This window comes from Eimeria necatrix, genomic scaffold, assembly GCF_000499385.1.
Source record: "Eimeria necatrix Houghton genomic scaffold, Enh_scaff138, whole genome shotgun sequence".
Classification (NCBI taxonomy): Eukaryota; Apicomplexa; class Conoidasida; order Eucoccidiorida; family Eimeriidae; genus Eimeria; species Eimeria necatrix.
In genome coordinates this window covers 26,745-50,000 of record NW_013652122.1, presented here as the reverse complement: position 1 = coordinate 50,000, position 23,256 = coordinate 26,745, and the positions used below count along the sequence as shown (strand labels likewise).

At 62.6% G+C, this 23,256-nt stretch overlaps 4 protein-coding genes across 4 annotated transcripts; 3 read left to right on the top strand and 1 right to left on the bottom strand.

Moving 5' to 3' along the window:
* Window positions 1–5,089: 5,089 nt before the first annotated feature.
* ENH_00012410 (DNA-directed RNA polymerase alpha chain, putative) lies at window positions 5,090–6,664 on the bottom strand (the record flags this gene model as incomplete). The annotated part of the gene is made up of 1 exon (XM_013578971.1): window positions 5,090–6,664. The coding sequence occupies one exon, from the start codon at window positions 6,662–6,664 to the stop codon at window positions 5,090–5,092; it is 1,575 nt and encodes a 524-aa protein (XP_013434425.1).
* A 1,162-nt stretch (window positions 6,665–7,826) lies between these two features.
* On the top strand, window positions 7,827–8,561 carry ENH_00012400 (hypothetical protein, conserved; the record flags this gene model as incomplete). The annotated part of the gene is made up of 2 exons (XM_013578970.1): window positions 7,827–7,943; window positions 8,418–8,561. The coding sequence occupies 2 exons, from the start codon at window positions 7,827–7,829 to the stop codon at window positions 8,559–8,561; spliced, it is 261 nt and encodes an 86-aa protein (XP_013434424.1).
* A 2,482-nt stretch (window positions 8,562–11,043) lies between these two features.
* On the top strand, window positions 11,044–11,832 carry ENH_00012390 (hypothetical protein; the record flags this gene model as incomplete). The annotated part of the gene is made up of 1 exon (XM_013578969.1): window positions 11,044–11,832. One exon carries the CDS (start codon window positions 11,044–11,046, stop codon window positions 11,830–11,832), a length of 789 nt encoding a protein of 262 aa, XP_013434423.1.
* Window positions 11,833–14,472: 2,640 nt separating this feature from the next.
* ENH_00012380 (hypothetical protein, conserved) lies at window positions 14,473–23,065 on the top strand (the record flags this gene model as incomplete). The annotated part of the gene is made up of 7 exons (XM_013578968.1): window positions 14,473–15,613; window positions 15,846–19,357; window positions 20,014–20,371; window positions 20,506–20,673; window positions 20,804–21,682; window positions 21,851–22,595; window positions 22,861–23,065. The coding sequence occupies 7 exons, from the start codon at window positions 14,473–14,475 to the stop codon at window positions 23,063–23,065; spliced, it is 7,008 nt and encodes a 2,335-aa protein (XP_013434422.1).
* Between the last annotated feature and the right edge of the window lie 191 nt (window positions 23,066–23,256).

The following is a 23,256-nucleotide window of genomic DNA, read 5'->3' as shown; positions in this document are numbered from 1 at the left end:
GGGGGGCCCCGGGGGGCCCCCCGGAGCTCTGGGGGCCCCCGGGGGGCCCCTCGGGAGGGCCCCGGGGGGCCCCCCGGAGCACGGGGGGCCCCTCGGGGCCCGTGTTTGTGCCAGAAAGCAACAGACTGGATACGTGTGAGGAGGCTGCAGGTAGAGAGTCTTAAAGAAGCAAAGAGTCTTAAAGATGAAAAGAGGATTAAAAGAAGCAGAGAGTCATTAAGAAGCAGAGGGGGCTGTTGGCTCCGTGTAGGTTTAGCTAGTGTCTAGTTAGACCTGCTGCTGCTGCTGCTGCTGCTGCTGCTGCTGCTGCTGCTGCTGCTGGCCTGCGGGGCTTTTCTAGTTAGGGCCCCTGTGCATTGCTGAGGAGGCAATTGCCTTTGGAGACAGCCCCTGAAAAAATAAAAAAGATAAAAGACTTCGACATGGAAATGTCCAGCCAGAAAAAGCGGGACCTGAGCAGAGGATAGACACCCAGGAGGGGCCTTCGCAGCAGCAACAGCAGCAGCAGCAGCAGCAGCTGCTGCTGCTGCTGCTGATCTTTGCCACTATCTGAAGTAGACCCTACAGCCCTCGTGACTATAAAGGGACGCTTCGAATGTCGGGTCAGGTGCAGCATGCGCTGCAGCAGCTGCAGCATGCGCTGCAGCAGCTGCAGCATGCGCTGCAGCAGGTGCAGCATGCGCTGCAGTAGCTGCAGCATGCGCTGCAGCAGCTGCAGCATGCGCTGCAGCAGCTGCAGCAAGCGCTGCAGCGCGCAGCTGCAGCGCGCAGGTGCAAGCAGCAGCTGCAGCACTTTTGCTGCAGCCGCGTGCAGCTGCGGCAGCTGCAGTACTGCAGCACGGGCCGGCCCGCAGCACTTCAGCAGGGGCAGGCCTGCTGCAGCTGCGTGCTGCACTGCAACACCGGCCGCCCTGCTGCAGCTGTTGCTGCAGCAGCTGCTGCAGCTGTTGCTGCAGCAGCTGCTGCAGCTGCTGCAGCTGTTGCTGCAGCTGCTGCTGCAGCAGCTGCTGCAGCTGCTGCTGCAGCTGCGGACTCAGTCGTCGGTGAAGCCGGTGACCCAGCCGATGGGCACTCGCTGGGCCATGAAGTCCTCGAAGACCCACTCGGGGGGTTCTTCGAGGCCCTTGTGTTTGATGGGGAACTTCGGGAGGCCCTCTCCATCCCCTCTTTCTTGCAGCAACTTTCCCCTTTCGAGATCTTCTTTCAACTTCAGAGTTGCTTGGTATTCCTTTTCCCTTTCTATCCGCAAAGTCGGACTTCGCTGCACCAGCTCTTCCTCCAGCTCTTCTTCGTCCAGCAGCCGCTCCAGTTCTTCCCCGCTCGGCAGCGGGGGCCCCCCGGGGGGCCCCTCCAACTCGCCGGGGGCCCCTAACGGGGCCCCCTCCGCCGCTGCGGGGGCCCCCGGCGGCGGCGCCCAGGCGCCAGGGGCCCCCAATGCAGGGGCCCCTGGGGCCCCTGGGCCCCCTGGGGCCCCGGGGGCCCCTGGGGCCCCGGGGGCTCCTGGGGCCCCTGGGGCTCCAGGGGCCCCTGGGGCTCCAGGGGCCCCTGGGGCTCCTGGGGCCCCGGGGGCCCCTGCAGCTGCGGGGGCGGGCTGGCCTGGTGGGGGGCCCCTGGGGGCCCCGAAGAGCTCCCTGCGGGCCATGAGCTGCTCTTTGACGGGGCTGTACTGCCGCAAAATGTCATTTCTGAAAAAGGTCTTGTGGCGGTCAATAGTTCTTGCGAGAGAGTCCTTGTAAGGGTTCCAGGGCACTCCTATGTACCTGCAGCGCAGCAGCAGCAGCAGCAGCAGCAGCAGCAGCAGCAGCAGCAGCAGCAGCAGCGAAAACGCATGCATGCAACCCCGGGGCCCCACAGCCCGCAGCAGCAAACCCAGCCTGCTGCTGCATGCGCTGCAGTCTTTGGGGCTTTCCCCCTTCTAAGTGTCTCTCCTTTCCTCTTCAGAGACAGAAAAAGAAAAAAATAAGGACAAGAAAACAAGGACTCTGTGTTTGTCTCTTTTTATTTTTTTATTTATTATTTTTTTTTGTTTTCTGTCTCTGCCTCTGTCCCTGAGTCTACATCTTCTTCATGTCCATTTATTTCTCTTTCTTTCTCTGTCTCTTTCTCTGTGTTTGTTTCTTTTTGTCTCAGTCTTTTTCTTCTTTTTGTCTCAGTCTTTTTCTTCTCTTTTTGTCTCAGTCTTTTTTTTTCTGAGTTTTTTTTCTGAGTTTGCTTCCCCCACCTGTGTTTGTCTTTGTACATATCTGGGTCTTCGAATTCTTCTTCTGCGTTTCCATCTCTTGACTTTTTGCAGTTTTGCAAAAGAGCTTTTTGCACTGAGACAGCAAGTCCTTTAACTCTGTCGAGGGCCTCTAGAAAGGCCTCTCGAGGAGTTGCAGATCCGTCAGTGTGAATTTCTATTGTCACAACTTCTCCCAAACTCTCATACGGGAACGGGGGGGCCCCTCCCTCGGGGGGCCCCCCTTGGGGGGCCCCTGCCTCGGGGGGCCCCCCTTGGGGGGCCCCTGCCTCGGGGGGCCCCCCTTGGGGGCCCCCCTCTCGGGGGGCCCCCGTCCCCTCTGCAGGCCCAGGGGGCTCCGGGGCCCCAGGGGCCCCCCCCCCCTCTTCGGGCGCCGCGGGCGCCGCCTGCGGGGCCGCAGACGCCGCGGGGGCCCCCCCGGGGGGCCCCTGCTGGGGCTGGCGGGGGGCCCCCGGGGGCCCCCCGTCAGGGGGGGCCCCCACGAGGCCCCTGGGGGGCCCCCCGGGGGCCCCCCCGAGGGGAAGGCACTTGGCGAGGTCCCTGAAAACGGGGTCTTCTTCCCTGGCCCTGCCAAACCTTTGCTGCTGCGCCTCCGCGTAAGAAGCAGCAGAATAAAAAGCCAAAGACCGGGAATGGGCCCCCCGAGATGCAGCAGCAGAAAGGGTCTCGGGGACTCTGTGGGCCTCGAAGCCAAAGGCCTGGACTGGCGCGCAGTAACTGGCGAAGTAGAAGAAGCCGTCTTTGTCAATGTCTCTGTTGAGACTGTCGTAGCCAAACTCCGGCAACACAAACTCTTCTATTAGTTCTATTTTCACTTTCAAATTCAAAAAGTAATTTGCACTCATTGTGCACAAATACTGACTTTTGTTCACCACTTCCAAGTCCTCAGGCAACACCAAGTCCCCAGCAACAGCGGCAATGGGGCCCTTCACGGACAAAGAGGCCACCCAGGGGTTTTCAAACGACCCCAGGGGGGCCCCCCCAGGGGCCCCCCTCTCCCCGGGGGCCCCCCCGGGGGCCCCCCCGGGGGCCCCCCCCGGGGCCCCCCTCTCGCTGGGGGCCCCCCCCGGGGGCCCCCTCTCGCTGGGGGCCCCCGCCTCGCCGGGGGGGCCCCCGTCGGGGGCCCCCCCCTTGGTCTTTTTTTTCTTTTTTCTCCGAAAAATTATTTGTCGCAAGTTTTCCACCAAGTCCTCCACGTCTTCTCGCATGCCAATGACACACATGCCGACTTCGACGGGGAGGCGGGTCAAGAAGGCGGAGGGGCTGATGCCCTTGAGGCGCTGCTGCTGCTGCTGCTGCAGCTGCTGCTGCACCTGCTGCAGCTGCTGCTGCTGCTGCTGCTGCTGCTGCAGCAACGCCGCAGGCAGCTGGCTCGGCCCCGGGGGCTGCAGCGCAGGGGCCGCCACGTAAGAATCCAAGTTTTCGATTTTCAAGGCTGTCACCGCGGGTCTCGGAAGAGTGAAAGTTTCTCTTCTGCATGCATTTAAAAAAGGAACAAAAGGAGCTGAGTGCGGAGAATGAAAATAAAAAAAAGAACTTATGCCGCTGCGGTGGGCCACGGGCGGCGTTATTTGCTTCAGCCGGAAGCCGCTGCGCGCGGGGCCGTACACCTCCCCAGCAGCAGCAGCAGCAGCAGCAGCAGCAGCAGCAGCAGCAGCCAACCGCTCGCGCTCCTGCTGCTGCTGCTGCTGCTGCTGCGGGGGGCTGCTGCTCCTCCCCGGCGGAGGCAAAGGCGTCTCCTCGAAAGTCCCTGTTGCAGCGTCGTAGTGAACCTCGCTGCAGCTCACTTGCCCCTGTGTTTCCTCCTGCAGCAGCAGCAGCAGCAGCAGCAGCAGCAGCAGCAGCAGCAAAGGTAAACGCTATATAGTCCTAACCACTCGAGCTTTATGCTTAAATGAGATATAACAGCGAGAGGCCCTTCAGCAACGAAGACAAAAGAAAAAAAACAAAAGAGAAAACAGAAAAGAGGAAATAAAGGGAAAAAGAAAAAAGAGAAAAGAGAAAAAACAAAAGAGACAGAAAAGCAAAAGGGGACCAGAAAAATAAAAAGAGGCGAAGAAAAAAAGGAAGACAGAAAAAGAAAAAGCAAAAGGAGACAAAGAGACACAAAAAGCGATTCAGGAGAAAACACAAAAAAGAAAAACAAGAAAAAAGCAAAACAAAAAAAGCAAAAGAGAAAAAAGCAAAAGAAGACGAACGAAAAAAACAAAATCCGACAAAAGAGACAAAGGGAAGAGGGAAAAAGGACAAAAAAGAGAATAGAGAAAAACAAAAAAGAAAAAAGAAAAAAAGAAAAAAGAAAAAAGAAAAAAAACTAACAACATATTTTTCAAAGAAAGGCCCGTAAGTCCTGAAGTCGTAGTGAAGAGCCGCAGGGGCTTCGACGCGTTGGCTGTCTACAGAGAAGGCCCCTGAGGCAGCCGCAGCAAAACCCTAAACCCTAAACCCTAAACCCTAAACCCTAAACCCTAAACCCTAAACCCTAGGCTTGGAGCTTCGTGAGGCAGGCAAGGCTTCAAACCCTGGGTCTCCCGAAACCCCAGCCACAGACTTTAACCCCCAACTCTAGGTTTGACAACCCGCCCCAAACCCCAAACCCTAAACCCTAAACCCTAAACCCTAAACCCTAGGCCCTGCCCCAGGCAACACTCCCCGCCCCACAGCACTGCAGCAACGGCGTTGCTGCGCAGCAGCAGAGCGGCAGCAAAATGCGTCGAAAGAAAAGACAAAAAACCCAAAAAGATTAAAAAGAAAGAAAGAGAAACAAAGCAGCAGCAAAAGAAGACAAAACAGAATCCAAAAAAGACAAAAAAGAAGCAAAAAGGAAAAAAAGAACCAAAAGAAACAAAGTTAAGTCCAAAAGAACCCAAAAGAAGTCCAAAAGAACCCAAAAGAAGTCCAAAGAACCCCAAAAACCCAAAGAAACCCAAGCCCGGGGGCCCCCCCGGGGCCCCGGGGGCCCCGGGGGCCCCGGGGGCCCCGGGGGCCCCCCTGTTGCGTACATTTGGGGGCCCCCATTGCCTGCAGCTTTTGCTGCTGCTGCTGCCTGGCGGCCCTTTGCTGCGTCTCCGCCGCCTTCTGCGTCGCAGCCAATCTCTCCAGCCATCGCCTTTCCACGAACTTCTTCTCCAACTCCACTGCGGCCTCCACTGCCGCCTTCTCCTGCCCCAGCACGTTCCACAGGGGGCCCCCCTGCCCCAGGGCCCCCACGCCGGCCCCGGGGGGCCCCAGCCTCCCGGGGGGCCCCCCGGGGGGCCCCCCGGGGGGGCCCCCGGACTCTGGGGGGCCCCCGGGGGGGGCCCCCAGCGTCCCGGGGGGGCCCCCGGGGGGCCCCGGCGGGCCCTGGGGGAGCCCAGGGGGGGGCCCGGAAGCCCCCAGGGCCACTGGGGGGCCCCCAGAGGGGCCCCCGAGGGACCCCGTGGGACTTGGGGGGCCCCCCGGGGGGCCCCCCGGGGGGCCCCCTGGGGCCTCCGTGGGCAAATGCCCCAGGCCAAGGGGGGGCAAGTTCGAGGGGGGGTCTTCTAGAGAAGGATAAGGCCTTGTAAGGAGACTGTCTCCAGGAAGGTCGGCTTGGAAGAAGTGGTAGGGGCGGCTGCCCCGTGCTGCTGCTGCTGCTGCTGCTGCTTCTGCTGCTGCTGCTGCTGCTGCTGCGCGCTCCGCCGCCAACGCGTCCGCCTTTGCGGAAGCTGAGGCAGCGCGGGCAATGCTTACCGCTGCTTCTTCTTCCTCCTTTGCTGCAGCAGCAGCAGCTGCTGCTGCTGCTGCTGCTGCTGCTGCTGCTGCTTTTGCTTCCCCCTCGCTCGCTGCTGCTGCCGGACCCTCTGCTGCTGCTGCTGCTGCTGCTGTGGCAGAGGCTGCCAAAGGGAGGCCCTTTTTCTTCAAGTTGGGGCCCCACTGGGCCCCCTGGGGCCCCGCTGCTGCAGCAGCAAAGACTCTGGAGGGGCCCCGGGGCCCCCAAAGAGAGACAATAAAGGCCCCGCTGGGGGCCCCCCGGCTGCATGCAGCCAATGGGGCCCTTCGGGGGGCCCCATGGGGGCCCCCATGCCTTCGTTTTGCTGCTGCTGCATCCACCCTACCCACCCTTAGAGGTGGGGACCCCCTTCTCGTTAAGGGGATCGCGAGGGTTCTCAAACTGTGCTGCTGCTGCTGCTGCAGCTGCTGCTGCTGCTGCTGCTGCTGCTGCTGCTGAAGCAGCGGGAGGGGCCCCCAGTGAGAGCTGCTCACCTGCAGCACCGCAGCCTCTGCAGCAAGGGCCCAGAGGCAGCAGCAGGCAGCAGCAGCAAAAAGAAAAGCCACAAAAGAAGGGGCCCCTGGGGGCCCCCCGCGCTTCTGGGGCCCCCCAGCTGCTGCGGGGCCCCCCAGCTGCATGCAGGGAGGCCCCTGGGGGGCCCCCTCGAGTCTTTTTTGGGGCCCTTTGAGGGGCATTTTGGCCCCAGGCAGCGCGGGGGGCCCCCAGCGCCAAGAGGGGCCCCCCAGTACCCTTTTTTCTATGCAGGCTTTGGGCAAGAGGCGCAGGGGGGCCCCCAGGGGCCCCACAGAAGGAGGGGGCCCCCGGGGGCCCCCCGGAGGCTGGCGGTGGGGGGGGTTCGGGGGCCCTAGGCAGCAGCAGACACACAAGGCAACAGGCGGGTTGTGCTGCTGCTGCTGCTGCTGTTGCTGCTGCTGCTGCTGCTGCTGTTGTTGCTGGTGCTGTTGCTGCTGTTGCTGCAGCTGTTTCTGCTGCTGCTGCTGCTGCTGCTGGCGCTCTGGTGTCTTTGCTGCGGCTCGCGTCTACTGCTGCGTCTCTGCCATATTTTGCTGCATTTCTTTTCTTTTTTTTGCCAATTTTGTCTTTTTTGTTTCTTTACTTTTGTGTATTCTTTTTTTTTCTGTTTTCTCTCTAAGTCTTCTTTTATCTCTTTCTTTTTCCGAAGGAGCAGCAGCAAACGCCGCAGCAGCAGCTCAAGCCCAGCCAAGCCCTAAAAAAGGGTTTAGAAGTCCAGTATTTGGGCTGGTGGGGCCCCGGGGGCCCCCCAAACCCCACTAGGGTTTAAGGGGGCCCCCAAGGCCCCAGCCCCGGGGGCCCCCAGCGGCTCGGGGGCCCCCGGGTGGCTCCCCTGGGGCTGCTGCATGCGGTGCTGCAGAGTTTGCGGGAAGCAGCAATTTGGAAGCAGCAGCAGCAGCAAAAAATCCAATTTAGGGTTTTTATTTGTCCCGAGCAGCAGCTGCAGCAGCTGCAGCAGCTGCTGCTGTCGCCTCCAGTGCCCAGCAGCAGCTGCGCAAGCCTTGCAGGGGCCCCCTTGCGGCCACTGCCTGGGGCCCCCAGGGCACTTGGGGCCCCCTGATCAAACAGGGGCCCCCAACAGGGTCCTGGGGGCCTCCAGGGCACCGAGGGGCCCCCAAGAGACAGGGGCCCCCAGCAGAGAAGGGGCCCCCCTACCCTGCCTGCTGGGCTCGGGGGCCCCGGTGCCCTGCATGCCTGGGGGCCGCAGCAGAAAGCGCAGCAGCAGCAGCAGCAGCGGCAGCAGCAGCAGCAGCAGCAGCAGCAGCAGCGGCAGCAGCAGCAGCAGCAGCAGCAGCAGGTCCGAACTCTTTGCCCAGAAGCAAAATGAGGGTCTCGGGGGCCCCTGCTGCTGCTGGGGGCCCCCCTGGGCGAATTCGGAAGGGCCTCACCATAAGAAAGCCCCTTATAATGGGGACTTATGCTTTCAAGTTAACTCAAGCCGTAAACCCTAAACCCTAAACCCTAAACCCTAAACCCTAATTCGAGCTCTAAACCCTAGTTTTTGCCCGTGAGGCCGCCGCTAAACCCTCGTACTTCTCCTAAGATGCGGGGAATAAAACAAGCAGCGAAAACCCTAACCCTAAACCCTAACCCTAAACCCTAACCCTAAACCCTCGCTCTAAACCCTAGCCCTAAACCCTAGCTCGAAACCCTAATCCTAAACCCTCGCAGCAAGTCCTTAGCCTTTCCTTTCAGTCCCTGAGGCGCTCTTCTGCTGCCGCATGTTCGTCTGCTTGCTGCTGCTGCTGCCTTGAACGCTGCTGCTGCTGCTGATCATGCTGCTGCTGCTGCTGCTGCTGCTGCTTCTGCTGCTGCTGCTGCTGCTGCTTCTGCTGCTGCTGCTGCTTCTGCTGCTGCTGCTGCTGCTGCTGCTGCTTCTGCTGCTGCTGCTGCTGCTGCTGCTGCTGCTCTCAGGAAAAAAGGAGACACAACGACATGACCCACAAGTGGACTTGTCTCTTGAGGTCTCCAGATGGAGAAGACATTTCGCACTTCATTAAAAAAGTTGTTTTCGAGTTGGATCCGTCTTTCGTAAACCCCCGCAGAAGTAGGGTTTAGGGTTTAGGGTTTAGGGTTTAGGGTTTAGGGTTTGGGGTTTGGGGTTTGGGGTTCTCCCAGCGCTTGTCTGCTGCTGCTTTGCTGCTGGGCTCTGTCCCTCTGCGTCTGTCTACGCCGCTGGCGCTAAATGCTGCTTCTGCTGCTGCTGCTGCTGCTGCTATTGTTGCTACCACTGCTGCTGCTGCTGCTGCTGCTATTGCTGCTGCTACCGCTGCTTCTGCTGCTGCTGCTGCTATTGCTGCTGCTATCGCTGCTTCTGCTGCTGCTGGTACTGCTGCCGGTACTGCTGCCGTTTCCACTGCTACTGCTGCTGCCGCTGCTGCTACTCCTGCCGCTGCTGCTACTCCTGCCGCTGCTGCTACTGCTGCTGCTGCTGCTGCTGCTGCTGCTGCTGCTGCTGCTGCTGCAGCACTTACGGGGCCCCCCTACGAGGTCTCGGAAGCGGGTTGGGGGGAGTTTTACATCACCGCCAAAATCTTTCTAATAGACGAGGCCCTTCCCCCTGTGGAGCTTTGCCACTTTCTGCGGGTGAGCCTAGCAGCAGCAGCAGCAGCAGCAGCAGCAGCAGCAGCAGCAGCAGCAGAGGGTTTGCTGCAGCTTGCTGCTGCTGCGAGGCTTGTGTCTCCTGCGCTCTGCAGCTAAACCTCCCAGGCGCCTCGCAGGGCCCCTGTGTCGCCTCAGAGGTGAGCGACGCCCATTAAGCCCCTCTTGGGGGCCCCAGGGGGGCCCCCCTGTGTCCTTGGGGGCCCCAGGGGGCCCCCCCGTGTCCATGGGGGCCCCAGGGGGGCCCCCCTGTGTCCTTGGGGGCCTCAGGGGGGCCCCCCGTGTCCTTGAAGGCCCCAGGGGGGGCCCCCGTGTCGTTGGGGGCCCCAGGGGGGCCCCCCTGTTTTCTTGGGAGCCCGTGGGAGGCCCTCTCGCGTGCTGCACCAAGCAGAGGAAGGGGGCCCCCCGGGGGCCCCCCTCCTATGCTTGGGGGCCCCCGGGGGGCCCCCTCATGTGCTTGGGGGCCCCCGGGGGGCCCCCTCGTGTGCTTGGGGGCCCCCGGGGGCCCGTCCGGTGTGCCCTTTTGGGGGTCTCGAGGGGGCTCCGTTTTTTGTCTTTTTTTTCTTTTTTTTCTTTTCTGTTCTTTTTCTTTTTTGTCTTTTTTTTCTTTCTTGTTTTTTGCATCTTTGTCTTCTTCTTTTTCTTCTTTCTCCTTCCTTTTTGTCTTCTTTTTCTTTTTTCTCTTTCCTTTCTGTCTTCTTTTTCTTCTTTTTCTTTTCTTTTTGTCTTCTTTTTCTTTTTTCTCTTTTCTTTTTGTCTTCTTTTTCTTCTTTCTCTTTTCTTTTTGTCTTCTTTTTTTTCCATTTTTCTTTTCCTGTCTTCTCTTTCTTTTCCGATTTCTCTGCTTCATTTGCTTCTTTTCCTTTTTTTCTTTTTCTGCCGTTTTTTCTCTTTTTTTCCGCCACATTTTTGCGCTTTTTGTCTCTCCACTTCTGCCATTTTTCCCTCTTCTTTTCCCTTTGCATTCTCCACTTTTTGAACTTCTTTTTTTTGATTAATTGCCTCATCTCTCCCCCTTTTCATCTCTTTTTTTTGCAATTTTCCCCTTTTTTTCTCGTTTTTTCGCTCTTTTTCCGCTTTTTTCGCGCGGTTTTCGCTCATTTTCTCTTCTTTTTTTCTCCTTTTTCCGCTTTTTTATTCCTTTGTTTGTTCCTTCTTCCATTGCGTTTGCTGCGCCTCGAAAAGCGCTTCAATTTCCTTTTTTTTTTTCGGTTTTTTGCAGACTTACGACGAACTGCTCATCCACGACCCCCCCGACTGGCTCTACGACAGCCTCACTGCAGCGCCCGTGGGCGAGGCCCCCCCGCACCCCCTCAGCGCCTATTTTCTGCAGCAGCAGCAAAGCGAGCAGCAGCAGCTGCAGCTTTACTTGGGACTCCAGGCCTACATCCAGGCGAGCCTTTGCTGCTGCTGCTGCTGCTGCTGCTGCTGCTGCTGCTGCTGCTGCTGCTGCGGCCGCGGCGGTGGTGCTGGCGGTGGGGATCCCGGCGATGGTCGCTGAGCGCGTGGCGTCTCGTGACTGCTGCTGCTGCTGCTGCTGCTGCTGCTGAGGCCGCTGCTGCTGCTGCTGCTGCTGCTGCTGCTGAGGCCGCTGCTGCTGCTGCTGCTGCGGTGGTGATGGTGGTTGTGGCGGTGCTGGTGGCTGAGGCCGCAGCGTGTCGTGGCTGCTGCTGCTGCATTTGCTGCTGCTGCTGCTGCATTTGCTGCTGCTGCTGCTGCTTTGCCGCGCACATCTTTAGGGAGGGGCCCCAGCTGTCTGACGGTTTACTTGCTTGGCGTTGCGTGCTGCTGCTGCTGGGGGGTGTGCTGCTCCCTGCTGCTGCTAGTGTTGTACCGAGCCATACACCAATTGCTGCTGCTGCTGCTGCTGCTGCTGCTGCTGCTGCTGCTGCTGCTCGTGTGCTGCCTGTGGGGCCGCCAGACGGAAAGCATTGGGCTGATGCAAGATGCCTTTCTGATGACTCTTCGCATTCAAGAGCTGCAGCGGCAGCACGAGGCAATCACTATGGGCAAGGCGGCGGGGGCTGCTGCTGCTGCTGCTGCTGCAGCTCCTGCTGCTGCTGCTGCCGCAGTGCCAGCCCCTTCGCAGGCTGCGCTCACTGCCGCAGGGGCGCCTCCCCAGGGAACTGGCAACGACGAGTCAGCAGCAGCAGCAGCAGCAGCAGCTGCTGCTGCTGCTGCTGCTGCTGCCCCGGGGATTCCTGGGGCTGTCTGCCTCCCCTCCCCTGCTGACACTTTTGCTGCTGCTGGGACTCGAGCTGCTGGCAGCAACTTTGCAGCGCCCATGGGGGTCCCCTCTCCTTCCTCTTTGGCTGCCCCGGGGCCCCGGGGCCCCGGCCTTTCTGCTGCTGCTGCTGCTGCTGCTGCAGCATACTGCCCCCCGAAGTCTCCCCACCTGGCAGCAGCAGCAGCACCTCCGCATGACCCGCAGCAGCAAACTCACCAACAGGCAAAGGCTGCCCTGCAGCCGCAGCCCCACCTGGCCCAGCCAATGCAGGGCCAGCAGCAGCAGCAGATGGTCCAGCAGCAGCAGCAGTTCCTTCAGCAGCAGCAGATGCTGCAGCAGCAGCAACGCCAGATGATGCAGCAGCAGCCCCAGGCGCCTTACCTACAGAAACAGCCGCATGCACCGGCCCCAACACAGCCGCCTCCGCCGCAGCAGCAGCAGCAGCAAGTGCTGCAGCAGCAGCCAATGGGGCAAATGCCCGTGGGCCTCAATCCTATGTAGCGTCTCTCCTAGCCAGCCCCAACCAGGCCCTGGGCCCCTGCAGCTGCATGCATGCAGCAGTGCATGCATGCAGAACATGCATGCATGCAGCAGTGCATGCATGCAGAACATGCATGCATGCAGCAGTGCATGCATGCAGAACATGCATGCATGCAGCAGTGCATGCGTGCAGAACATGCATGCATGCAGAACATGCATGCATGCAGCAGTGCATGCATGCAGAACATGCATGCATGCAGCAGTGCATGCATGCAGAACATGCATGCATGCAGCAGTGCATGCATGCAGAACATGCATGCGTGCATGCGGCAGTGCATGCATGCAGAACATGCATGCGTGCATGCACTGCAGCACATACCTCTGCGGGACTGGCACTCTTTGGGGCTTTCTGGCTAATCGCTATAATGGCTAAAGTAGAATTATGCTGCAGTTTTAGTGCAGCAATTGGGGCGCAGACACAAAGGCTAGAAACAGCAGCAAAGAAGTAGGCGGCCCGTGGATTAGGATCTAAACACTTCTCTAAACCCTAAACCCTAAACCCTAAACCCTTTAGGGCTCCCCTCTCTGCAGCTGCGCTGTAGGCATCTGCTGCTGCTAGCCGTGAAGGCCCTCAGCAGCTAGCTAGCAGGCGCCCAGGAGCAGAGCAAGCCGTGCGGCTCACTCGACCTCGCCAGCTAGCTAGCTAGCTAGCTAGCTAGCGAGATATATTCCAGTTAACTAGCTAGCTAGCTAGCTAGCGAGCTAGCAAGCCAGCTAGCTGGCTAGCTGAGGCATGGCTAGCTAGCGGTTCAGGCACAGGTCTAGCTAGCGCTCTCGCCGCGCAATGTGCTGCAGCTGTCACTTCGCCGCTGCTTGGGGCCAGTGTGCTGCAGCTAGCTGCTGCTGCTGCTGCGCTAGCGGGAGAAGCAGCAGTCAGTGGGGCCCCCTCGAAGCAATTATAAACAGTGCTGAGGGGCCCTCTGCCCCCGCAGGGGGCCCCCAGGGGCCTAACTTGGGGCCCCTGGGACAGCTTGATCAACTGAGACTTGGGGCCGCTGAAACAGCTAGATATGCTGAGAGGAGGGGCCCCTGCGGCAGCTAGCTATGCTGAGACTAGGGGCCCCCGGGGAAGCTAGCTATGTTGAGAGTAGGGTCCCCTGGGACAGCTAGCTGTGGTGAGGTTGGGGGCCCCTGTGGCAGCTAGCTGTGGTGAGGCTGGGGGCCCCTGTGGCAGCTAGCTGTGTTGAGGTTGAGGGCCCCTGTGGCAGCTAGCTGTGGTGAGGCTGGGGGCCCCTGTGGCAGCTAGCTGTGGTGAGGCTGGGGGCCCCTGTGGCAGCTAGCTGTGGTGAGTCTGGGGGCCCCTGTGGCAGCTAGCTGTGTTGAGGTTGAGGGCCCCTGTGGCAGCTAGCTGTGGTGAGGCTGGGGGCCCCTGTGGCAGCTAGCTGTGGTGAGGTTGAGGGCCCCTGTGGCAGCTAGCTGTGGTGAGTTCGAGGGCCCCTGTGGCAGCTAGCTGTGGTGAGGCTGGGGGCCCCTGTGGCAGCTAGCTGTGTTGAGGCTGGCCCCCCCGCGGCCCCTTTGGCCCCCTATATGCAAGGGGCCCCCTCAGGGGCCTCTGCCAGTGCCTAAAGCTCCCTACACACCCCCAGCTTGCTGCCCAGGGGCCCCAGGACGCGCCCCTGCGGCCAGAAAGGGTATTGGGGGCCCCCTAGCTCGGCAAATATGGAACACTGGGGGGCCCCCTAGCATGGCAAGCTGGACGCAGGGGCCCCTTCGGGGCCCCAGGGCCTCTGTGTGTCTGTCTCGTGAGCTCGCGCTGGAAAAGTGAAGTAGCGGAGTCACCTGGGCGGCGGTCTTGTCAATTTTTCTTTTTTTTGGCCCCCCTGAGAGCTTTTAAGTACAATTAATAAATGAATTAATTAATTAATGCATTATTAATCGAAAAGTTCCCGGTGAGGTGCGAAAATAACCAGAAATAATACCCCAGGAGCAGCTGGGTCCACACAGGCGACAGCGTGGGGCCGCGGGGCGTCTCGAGATGGCTGTCTGCGGCTTAGGGCCTCTGGGGAAGGAACTTCACCATTTATTTTTGTTTTATTTATAAATTGTGAAGTTAATTTAAGTCCCGAATGCCTTTTGAAGTCCTTCTCGCTGGCCCGCGAGGTGTACAGACACCCCAGCCCACGCAGGTGACCCCGGCCACGGGATCCGATCCCCGGGCGCCTGTCTCGCGTCGCTGCAGCAGCAGCTGCATGCAGCAGCAGCGCTGTCTCCTTCTTAGTGCAGCAGCAGCAGCTCGCTGGAGCCTGGCACCCCACAGATTGTCCCAGTTGGTTGTCTGCTTCTGTCCCTTGTGTGTCCTTTGCTGCTGCGGCTCAGCAGCAGCAGCCCGCGAATGCTTGCTGCTGCTGCTGCTGCTGCTGCCAGCAACGTCCCTTCGAGCAGTGGAAAGCTGCTGCTGCCACCATGCCCTCTCAGGGCTCTCTTGGCTCTCGCTAGCTCCTCCCGCTAGCTGCTGCTGCTGCTGCTGCTGCTGCTGCTGCTGCTGCTGCGGTCGGACTTTCGCTGTCTGTCTCTTCTGCTGCTTCTATTCTTTAGAGTGACCTCAGGGGCCCCCAAGCCTCCAGCCTGTCTCTGTGCCTGCGAGTCTCCCCGCCCAGCAACATGGGGGCCCCCCAGGTAGCCCTTTGTCGGCTGCAGCTGCTGCTGCTGCTGCTGCTGCTGCTGCCTTTTGCTGCAGCAGCAGCCCCCGACTCCCCCGATGGGGCCCCTCACTTTAACCCCACGGCCAGTCTCCTGGCGCTGCTGCCCCAACCCACATCAGCAGCAAAACCTCCACAGGGGCCCCCTGCGGCTTCCGAGGCCCTCAGCTGGGCCCCCCTGCTTGCAGCCCTTCGCGTGGCCCAGCAGAAGCCCCACGCTACCCAGAATGGGCCCCTTGGGGCCCACGAGGGGCCCCTTGGGGCCCACGAGGGGCCCCTTGGGGCCCACGAGGGGCCCCAAGAGTTCCATGAGGGGCCCCAAGGGGCCCACGAGGGGCCCCACGGGGCCCACAGGGGGGCCCAAGAGGCTCATGAGGGGCCCCAGGGGGCCCCCGAGGAGGCCCAAGAGGCCCCCGTGGGGCCCCAAGGGCACCACGAGGGGCCCCCAGAAGCCCACAAGGGGCCTCAGGGGGCCCACCGGGGGCCCCCCGGTGCCCACGAAGGGCCTCAGGGCCCCCCGGAGGTGCGCGGCACAGCTCAGGAGGGGCCCCAAGTGAGGGTCCGGGGGCCCCCAGAGGCCCCGCGGGGCCCCCCGAAATCCCCGGAGGGGCCCCCGGGGCCCGGGGGGCCCCCGCGAGGGCCGGAGGGGCCCCCCGACTCCGCTTTCGGGGCGAATGGTCCGAGGGGGGCCGCTGCTGCTGCTGCTGCTGCTGCTGCTGCTGTAAATGACTGGAGTGCTGCAGAGTGGGTGCAGCTGCTGATGGAGGGCCAGCGGCTGCAGCTGACTGGCAAGCTGGTGGGCAAGGTCACCCCCAGCCCCCCCGTGCTGCTGCGGCCGCAGGCAGCAGCTGCTGCAAACGGGGCCCCCACGCGGCCAGCAGCAGCAGCAGCAGCAGCAGCAGCAGCAGCAGCAGCGGCGGCAGGGGAGGTGCAGCAGCCTGCACTACTCTCGGGATTCGAGGGCCCCTATGAAGGGCAGCAGCAACTACAGTGCTGTAGGAGGGGCCCCCGGGAGGCCCCCAGCAAAGTCCAGCTGGTGGTCCATGTGGAAATGCTGCAGCCGGGGGCCCCCGTCCTGTACGCCTTTCGCTGGGGCAAGCCAGGTGAGGCTCGCGCAGCAGCAGCAGCAGCAGCAGCAGCAGCAGCAGCAGCAGCAGCAGCACGGGATGGGAAAGCTTAGGGTTGTGGGGTCGCTAAGAAGCAGCCACTCAGCTCTTGCTGCTAAAGACAGACACGCAGCTGCACCGGGCTTTCGAGGGTTAGGCTGCAGCTCACTCTGTGCGTTGTGTGCTGCTGCTGCTGCTGCTGCTGCTGCTGCTGCTGCTGCTGCTGCAGCTACGTGGACGGAGTACGACTACAAGCTAGTGGTTCAGGAGGAAGGGGTCTACTCTGTGGAGCTGCGGGAGCCGCTGCTGTTCCCCGAGCACCGGCAGCCCCACTTGCTGCATGCAGAGGGCCCCAGCGTGGGGGGCCCCATGTTGCTGCGGGAGAGCCTGGGGGCCCCCGGGGCCCCCGAGGGGGGCCCCCTTGCTGCTGCTGCAGGGCCCCATGGGTTCAGGCGTCTCGAGGGGGCCCAAGGCTGCAGGGTATTTGCAGGAGGGGCCCCAGGAGGGGCCCCCAGATTTGCTGAGGAGCTGGGGGGCCCCCACAGGAGGCCTTCAGCCACCCCCCTTTATTACTTAATGCAGTTCTCGCCTCCCCGGAGGCCCCCCAGAGATAGCTTTAGGCCCATGAGCTTTATGCAGCATTCTCTTTGTCTGGTCTACTCGGGGCCCCCCATGCTGCAGCTGCTGAGCAGCAGCGGCCCCAGAGAAGAAGACCCCGAGCTGCAGCAGCTGCAGCAGCTGCAGCAGCTGCAGCAGCTGCAGCAGCTGCAGCAGCTGCAGCAGCTGCAGCAGGAGGCGGGTCTGGCTGCGGGCAGCAGTCAGGGGCCCCCAGAAGCAGCAGCAGCAGGGGCCCCCGTAAGCAGAAGGCGCAGGGGCACTGCTGCATGCACCAGGGTCTCCCAGCTGCCCTTCACTGAGGGGCCCCCAGGGGGGCCCCCCCCCCCTTCAAACCCCAGCAGCAGAAAGGCGCGCAGCTCTGTGGGGGCCCCTGGGGAAGACTGGGGGCCCCCGGGAAGCAGCAAAGGCTCTGGGGGGCCCCCCGAACTGCTTGCTGAGGCAGACTGCAGCAATCCATACTCTGAGTTTGTTTACTACAGCGACCCTCTGAGCTTCAGCAGCAAACTTCGAGACCCCTTGGAGGCCCAGCAAGTCTGCAGCAGGGCTTTCGGGGGCCCCGAAGCTTCAGAGGCCCTTAGGGCCCCACACGAGGCTGCGGGGGCCCCTCAGGGGGCGAGCTTCAGCAGCAGCAGCAGCAGCAGCAGCAGCAGCAGCAGCAGCGGCAGCTGCAGCAGCACAGTCACGCATGCGCTGGCCGGCACCCGGGGGACCTCGCGGCAGCTGCTGCGGGCCCCCTCCCTGACCCTGGGGTGGCAGCAGCTAATCTTGCACTTCAACGAAGACCAAGAGGGGCCCCCCAAAGGGCCCCCTTCTTGGGGGCCCCCCGTTGGGGGGCCCCCCCGGGCCACCCCTGATGCAGCAGCAATATGGGACTTGATGAGGACTGGGCAGAGCCCCTGCGCGCTGCTGAGCTTCAGAGGAATGGAGCCGGGGGGCCCCCCTTCGAGGGGCCCCGGCGAGCCTGCTGCTGCTGCTGCTGCTGCAGGGGGGGCCCCCGTTGCTGCAGCAAACTCCTGCGCTGCGTTTGCTGCAGCGCTGCAGGCTGGGGTCTTCACAGCTGAGGCCCTCGCGAGTCCCTACGGGGCCTCCTGGCCCCTGCCTGAGGCCCTGCTGCCTCCAGAACTCTTAAGTGCTGCAGGCTCAGTGCTGTACCGAGTCAAGCTGCTGTCCCCGGCCTCCCTGCAGCCCCTGGAGCCGCAGCAGCAGCAGGAAGCAAGCTGGCAAAGGCTGCAGCAGCAGCAGGAGCAGCAGCAGCAAGCTGCAGTGCCCATTCCGCAGGTGGAGCCACTGCAGCAGCCCCTCGGACAGCAGCAGAAGCAGCCGCAGCAGTTGCAGCAGCAGCAGCAGCAGCAGCAGCAGCAGCGCAGCAAGCTACGCCACGGGACTGGCGAGCTGTGGGTGCTGCACCAGGCCTTCGAGATTCGCGAGCCTGGCTATGGCGAATGGCGCCTGGCCATGCGAAAGCTCAAGGGGGCCCCGGGGGGCCCCCCGGGGGCCCCGGGGGGCCCCCCGGGGGCCTCGGGGGGCCCCCCAGGGGCCCTGCAAGCCTCCAGCTCTGACGTTGTGACTCTCTTTGCCTTGCAGCGGGCCTGCAAGTCTGTCTTTGCCGAGGCCTCAAGACGCTCCAGAGAGGCCCTGGCCCGGCCGCTGCTGGGGGGGGCCCCCCTGAAGGGCCCCGTGGGGGCCCCCGTGGGGGCCCCCGTGGGGGCCCCCGTGGGGGGCCCCCAAGGGGCTCTGGGGGGCCACAGTCCCACAGGGGAGCTGGCTGAGGGGGCCCCTGCTGAGGGTCTAGAAAGCGGAGAGCAGCAAGGGGCAAGCAGCAGCTTGCAAGCAGCAGACAAGGCTCATGGGGGCTATCATTTGGGGGCCCCTGGAGATGAACTTGCTGCAGCAGCAGCAGCTGTGGTTCCCAGCAGCAGCGCCCGGGCCTCTGCTGCAGCAGCAGACTCTGCTGCAGCAGCAGATGAGATGCAAGGCATCAAGGGAGACTGCATGTGGTGCAGCAGAACTATTGCAGCATTCACAAGCCTCTCAATATTCCGGCCCAATGACTTAGATGTCTTTGTTGCAGTGGGGGCCCCCCCCGGGGCCCCTGTGGCCCTGGGGGTCCATTCAGCTGCTCATACTTCATCTGCAGCAGCAGAAGCGCGGCGGCTAAGTGCTGCAGCACCTAGTGCTGCAGCAGCTAGTGATGCAGCACCTAGTGCTGCAGCAGCTAGTGCTGCAGCAGCTAGTGATGCAGCAGCTAGTGCTGCAGTAGCTAGTGCTGCAGCAGCTAGTGCTGCAGCAGCTAGTGCTGCAGCAGCTAGTGCTGCAGCAACAGAGGCAGCGGAGGAACTGGAGGCCCCCTGGAGCCCTGTGGGGCCCCCTGCGCTTACCTCGCTCTCTCTAACCCCTGCTGCAGTGTCAGGGGGTCGCCGGCTTTCTGTGGTGATTGACTTGACACCTTTTGCTGCCTCTCAGAAGCGGCAGTGCTCCCCCCTGCCAACTGCGCTGCAGCAGCAGCAGCAGCAGCAGCAGCAGCAGCAGCAGCAGCAGCAGCAGGCTGGTGCTGCCCCCACACTCCGCCACCGCCGCCTGTACTCCTACGCACTCGCCGTTCTTGTCACAAGAGATGCTGTGCTTTCGCAGGCCCCCCAGTGGTGGGCAAAGCAGCAGCAGCAGCAGCAGCAGCAGCAGCAGCAGCAGCCAGCCAGCGCTGGCCGCGGGGAGCAGCACAGCTCTGCTGCTGCTGCGCCTCAAAGGCGGGCTTTGCTGCGGCTGCCTATTGTGTGTGAAGACTCGCGCGACGGCGGCGACAGCCTCGTGGGGGGCCCCCCCGGGGGGCCCCCCGTGGGGGCCCCTGGGGGGCCCCCCGAGCAGCTGGGGGCCCCCCGGGAGGCTGCTGCAGCAGAGGTTGCTGCTGCTAAACTCGGCAGCAACCCCTGGATAGTCGAGGCCGAGATGCTCCCCCCGGACTTCAGTTTGCTGCCAACAACTTATGTGCTGCAGTGGCAGCTGCTGGAGAAGCAGGAAACTGCAGCAGGCCAAGGGCAGCAGCAGCAGCAACTGCGGGGGCCTTCAGAGGCGGACCTCAGAGTCAACCTCCACGCTTCATCTCAAGTTTCGCGACTGTGCAGCCAGGTAGGCCTTAGTGCACTGCAGCAGCAGCAGCAGCAGCAGCAGCAGCAGCAGCAGCAGCAGCAGCAGCAGAGCAGCCTTTGTCCGCCTGGTGGGCCCCTCGCAGCAGCCCGAGGCCCCCAATCCGCGTGCAGCCTGCTGACCCTGAGAGCCTAATTAAAAATATAAGAATTAGTTATGCGATTTATATTTCAACTAGAAGTTAATAACAGTCTTTTTAAATAATTTGTCATAGTGTGAATTATTTATAGCAATATTAAACTTAAATTGTTTAAATTTTTAAATGTTTTTCCGTAAATATTGTTTTATAAAATTAATATGTGGGCGCGTGCCATCTTTCAAATGTAACGGCGCCTGGGTCATTGGGGTCTGCGGAAGCCCGTTTGCTGCTGGCTGCTGCTGCACGCACTTGCTGCTGCTGCTTCTGCTGCACGCACTTGCTGCTGCTGCTGCTGCGCGCACTTGCTGCTGCTGCTGCTGCGCGCACTTGCTGCTGCTGCTGCTGCACGCACTTGCTGCTGCTGCTGCGCGCACTTGCTGCTGCTGCTGCTGCTTGGACTTGCTGCTGCTGCTGCTTGGACTTGCTGCTGCTGCTGCTTGGACTTGCTGCTGCTGCTGCTTGGACTTGCTGCTGCTGCTGCTTGCGCGTGCTGCTGCAGCGGTGCCCGGAGCAGAGTTCCTGCGCGATCACGGAGCGGCTCGACGGCTTCGCCGTGTTTGGCTGCCGCTGCGCCTACGGCTTCGGCGGCGAAGACTGCGCGGCGGAGCTGCTGGGCCGCTGGCTGCGGGGGCTGGCGCAGGCGCTGTTGGTGTTGTCGAACTTGGCGCTGCTGCCCAGCGGCTTGCTGTGTCTGCGGCTGGCGCTGCGGCACCTGGGCTTCCCGGGGGGCCCCCCTGCGTGCGCGCGCTGCTTCGCGGGGGGCCCCCCGAGCAAGCTGGGGGGCCCCCACGCCACCTGCAACACCCACGCCTGCTGCCTCCTCTACGCCGCCAGGGCACTCGCCTACTTCAGCGCCTGTGAGCTACAGTCCTTGCTCCTGCTGCTGCTGCTGCTGCTGCTGCTGCTGCTGCTGCTGCACCCGCGAGGCCCCTGAAACCCATTAGTCGAAGCCCAGCGTTCGCTCCTGGGCAGCAGGGAGCTGCGGGCGCAGCGAGGCACCAGCAGCCGCGACGTCCCTCGCAGCAGCAGCAGCAGCAGCAGCAGCGTCAGTGTAGACCGTACCAGCAGCAGCAGCAACAACAGAAGCAGCAGCAGCAGCAGCGTCAGTATAAGAAGCGGCAGCAGCAGGAGCAGCAGCAACAGGAGCAGCAGCGTCAGTGTAGGAAGTAGCAGCAGCGTCAGTGTAAGAAGTAGCAGCAGCAGCAGCTGCAGCAGCAGCAGCAGCAGCAGCAGCAGCGTAAGCAGCCGCCGAGTGTGTGGCTGCTGCTGCGGGGCTGTGTTTGCTGCAGTTCTGTGGTCTGCGCTGTACCACTCGTGCGTGGACGCGACGGCGCGGCTGCCGATTGAAGCGCCGCTGCTGCAGCGGCTGGACTTTCTGTTTTCTTACTACGTGCTGTTCGTGACTGCTGCTGCAGCAGCAGACGTGGGGTCTGTGGCAGTGGAGCTGCTGCTGCTGCTGGCCGTGCTGCTGCTGCTGGCCTTCCAGTGGCTGCCCGAGACCTTCGCACCCCTACACGCTGTTTGCTTCGTGGCTGCATGCGCTGCACTGCCAGCCCTCAGTCTGGGCCTGAAGGCCTTCGCCATTGGCTGCGCAGCGCGCGAGGCGGAGCGCCGCCGCCAGCGGCTGTTGGAGCCGCTGCAGGAGTGGCAGCCGCAAGACATCAAGTGGCTGGAGAGCCCCCGGGGGGCCCCTGGGGAGGGCCCCGGGGGGGCCCCCCTGGGGGCCCCGGGGGGCCCCCCGGGGGGCCCCCAGGGGGGCCCCCAGGGCCCCGAGGAGGTCCTCAGTGCCCACCACCACCACGGCGAGCTCCAGCTGCTCCTCAGACACAAAATGGAAGAGGCCCGCGAGCGCATTTGCCTCGAGGCCTTGGCCCAGGCCATAGCCCGCCTCGAGGCCTGCAGGAAGTGCCGCGTGGAGCTCTGCAGCTGCCCCGCGGGCTCCCGCCGCAGCTTCCTGCAGGCCCTGGCCTTTTGCTGCACAGCTGCATGCAAGGCTGTGCTTCCGGGGGCCCCCGAGGGGCCCCTGCTCGCCGCCAGCGCCCCCACGGACCTCCGGCGCGGCCTCCCGGGGGGGCCCCCCAGCTGGGCCACTTGCCTGGGAATTGCTGCCACCGAAACTGCCCCCCGCTTGGAGTTCCTCGGCCTTGGTCTTATTCTCGCGGCCGTCGGTGAGTTCTAGAGGCCTGCACTGCAGCACGAAGCGCCCGCAAGGGCAAGCAGCAGCAGCGTCCGGGGAAGCTGCTGCTGGCCCTGCTGCTGCTGCTGCTGCTGCTGCTGCTGCTGCAAGGGGCGCTTGCGCTGCAGGAGCCTCTGTTGAGTGGGTGCTGCTGCTGCAGGCGTGGGCTGCTTCGGCGTGGGCGAGGGCAGCGACCACTACTGGCTGCTGCACTCCCTGTGGCACGTCTTCATCCAGCTGGCCACTTGCTGCATCTTGCTGGCGCTGCTGCAGCACCCGCTGCTGCAGGAGCTGCGGAAGCAGCAGCAAAGCGAGCAGCAGCCCCCGCTGGGGGCGGAGTGCTGCTGCACCCCCACGCGCTCCCTCAGCGAAGCCATTGCTTCTGGGGAGGACCTGCAGGCTGCAGCACAGGCCGAGGAGGCCCTGCCGAGGCCCCTAGCTGCTGCCTTCTGGCGAGTGCTGCAGCAAAGCCAGCTGCGGCTGGTGGCTCTCCAGTTCGAGGGGCAGGGCCCCTACTTGGCTCAGTCTCAAGGGGGGCCCCCGGGGGGCCCCCCCCGGGCTTTGTACGCGGGGGGCCTCCAGTCCTTGCTGGGGGTGATGACTCCTGCGCACAACCTGGAGCAGCTGCTGCCGGTGTTCACGCGCTTGCTGCTGCTGCAGCACGGCGCGCACAAGCGGCACCGGCGGGCAGCGCAGCAGCAGCAGCAGCAGCAGCAGCAGCAGCAGCAGGCGGAAGGCGGCAGGCCGCTGCCCTCGCCCGCCTTCGCAGACGAAAGCCTCGTAAGGCTCGGCACTGCTGCAGCAGTCGCTGCAGAAACTCTTTCGCCGCAAACGACTGAGGCCAACAGCCCCACAAGCTCGGAGAGTTCTGCTGCCAGCGAACTCAGCGAAGCTGGCTGCCTCTGGTGCGCAGCAAAAGCCTCTCTGAGTGAAGAGTTGCTGCTGCAGCTCCACAGCAAACGCATGCGCTGGGCCTGCCGCTTGCTGCTGCTGCCCAGCCTCAGCTGCTGCTGGCTGCCGCGCTGGCTCTGGGACTCTGCGGACTCCCGCGGCGGCCCCGCGCAGCAGCACTTCCCCATTTCCCACTCCGGCCTTCTTTTGTGTTCTTAGCCTCTTCCCGAGGCCTCTGGCCTTCCCTCCTTGACCCTCCGGGGCCTCCGCCTCTCCCAGGGGCCCTCTTCGCGCTGCTCTTCCCCGGCTGCAGCAGCAGCTGCAGCAGCAGCTGCAGCTGCAGCTGCAGCAGCAGCAGCAGCAGCAGCTGCTGCAGCTGCAGCAGCAGCAGCTGCAGGAGCAGCTGCAGCAGCAGCTGCAGGCGCGGCGCAGCTGCGCAGCCTATTTGGCCAAGTACGTGGCAAAGGGCCCCACACCCTCATAGACCTGCTTTGCTGCTTTGCTGCTGTGCTGCAGCAGCCCCTTCAGCTGGGGCTCTTCTTTGGGCCATTTTGGCCCTTCTAGCAGCTAAATTAACAGCTGCTGCCTCCCCTCTTCTCCCCCAGCCTCTGTGCACAGCCGTGGCTGCGGCAAGCCTCTTTCCTGGGGTTTAGAAGAATAAAAAAAGATACAAGA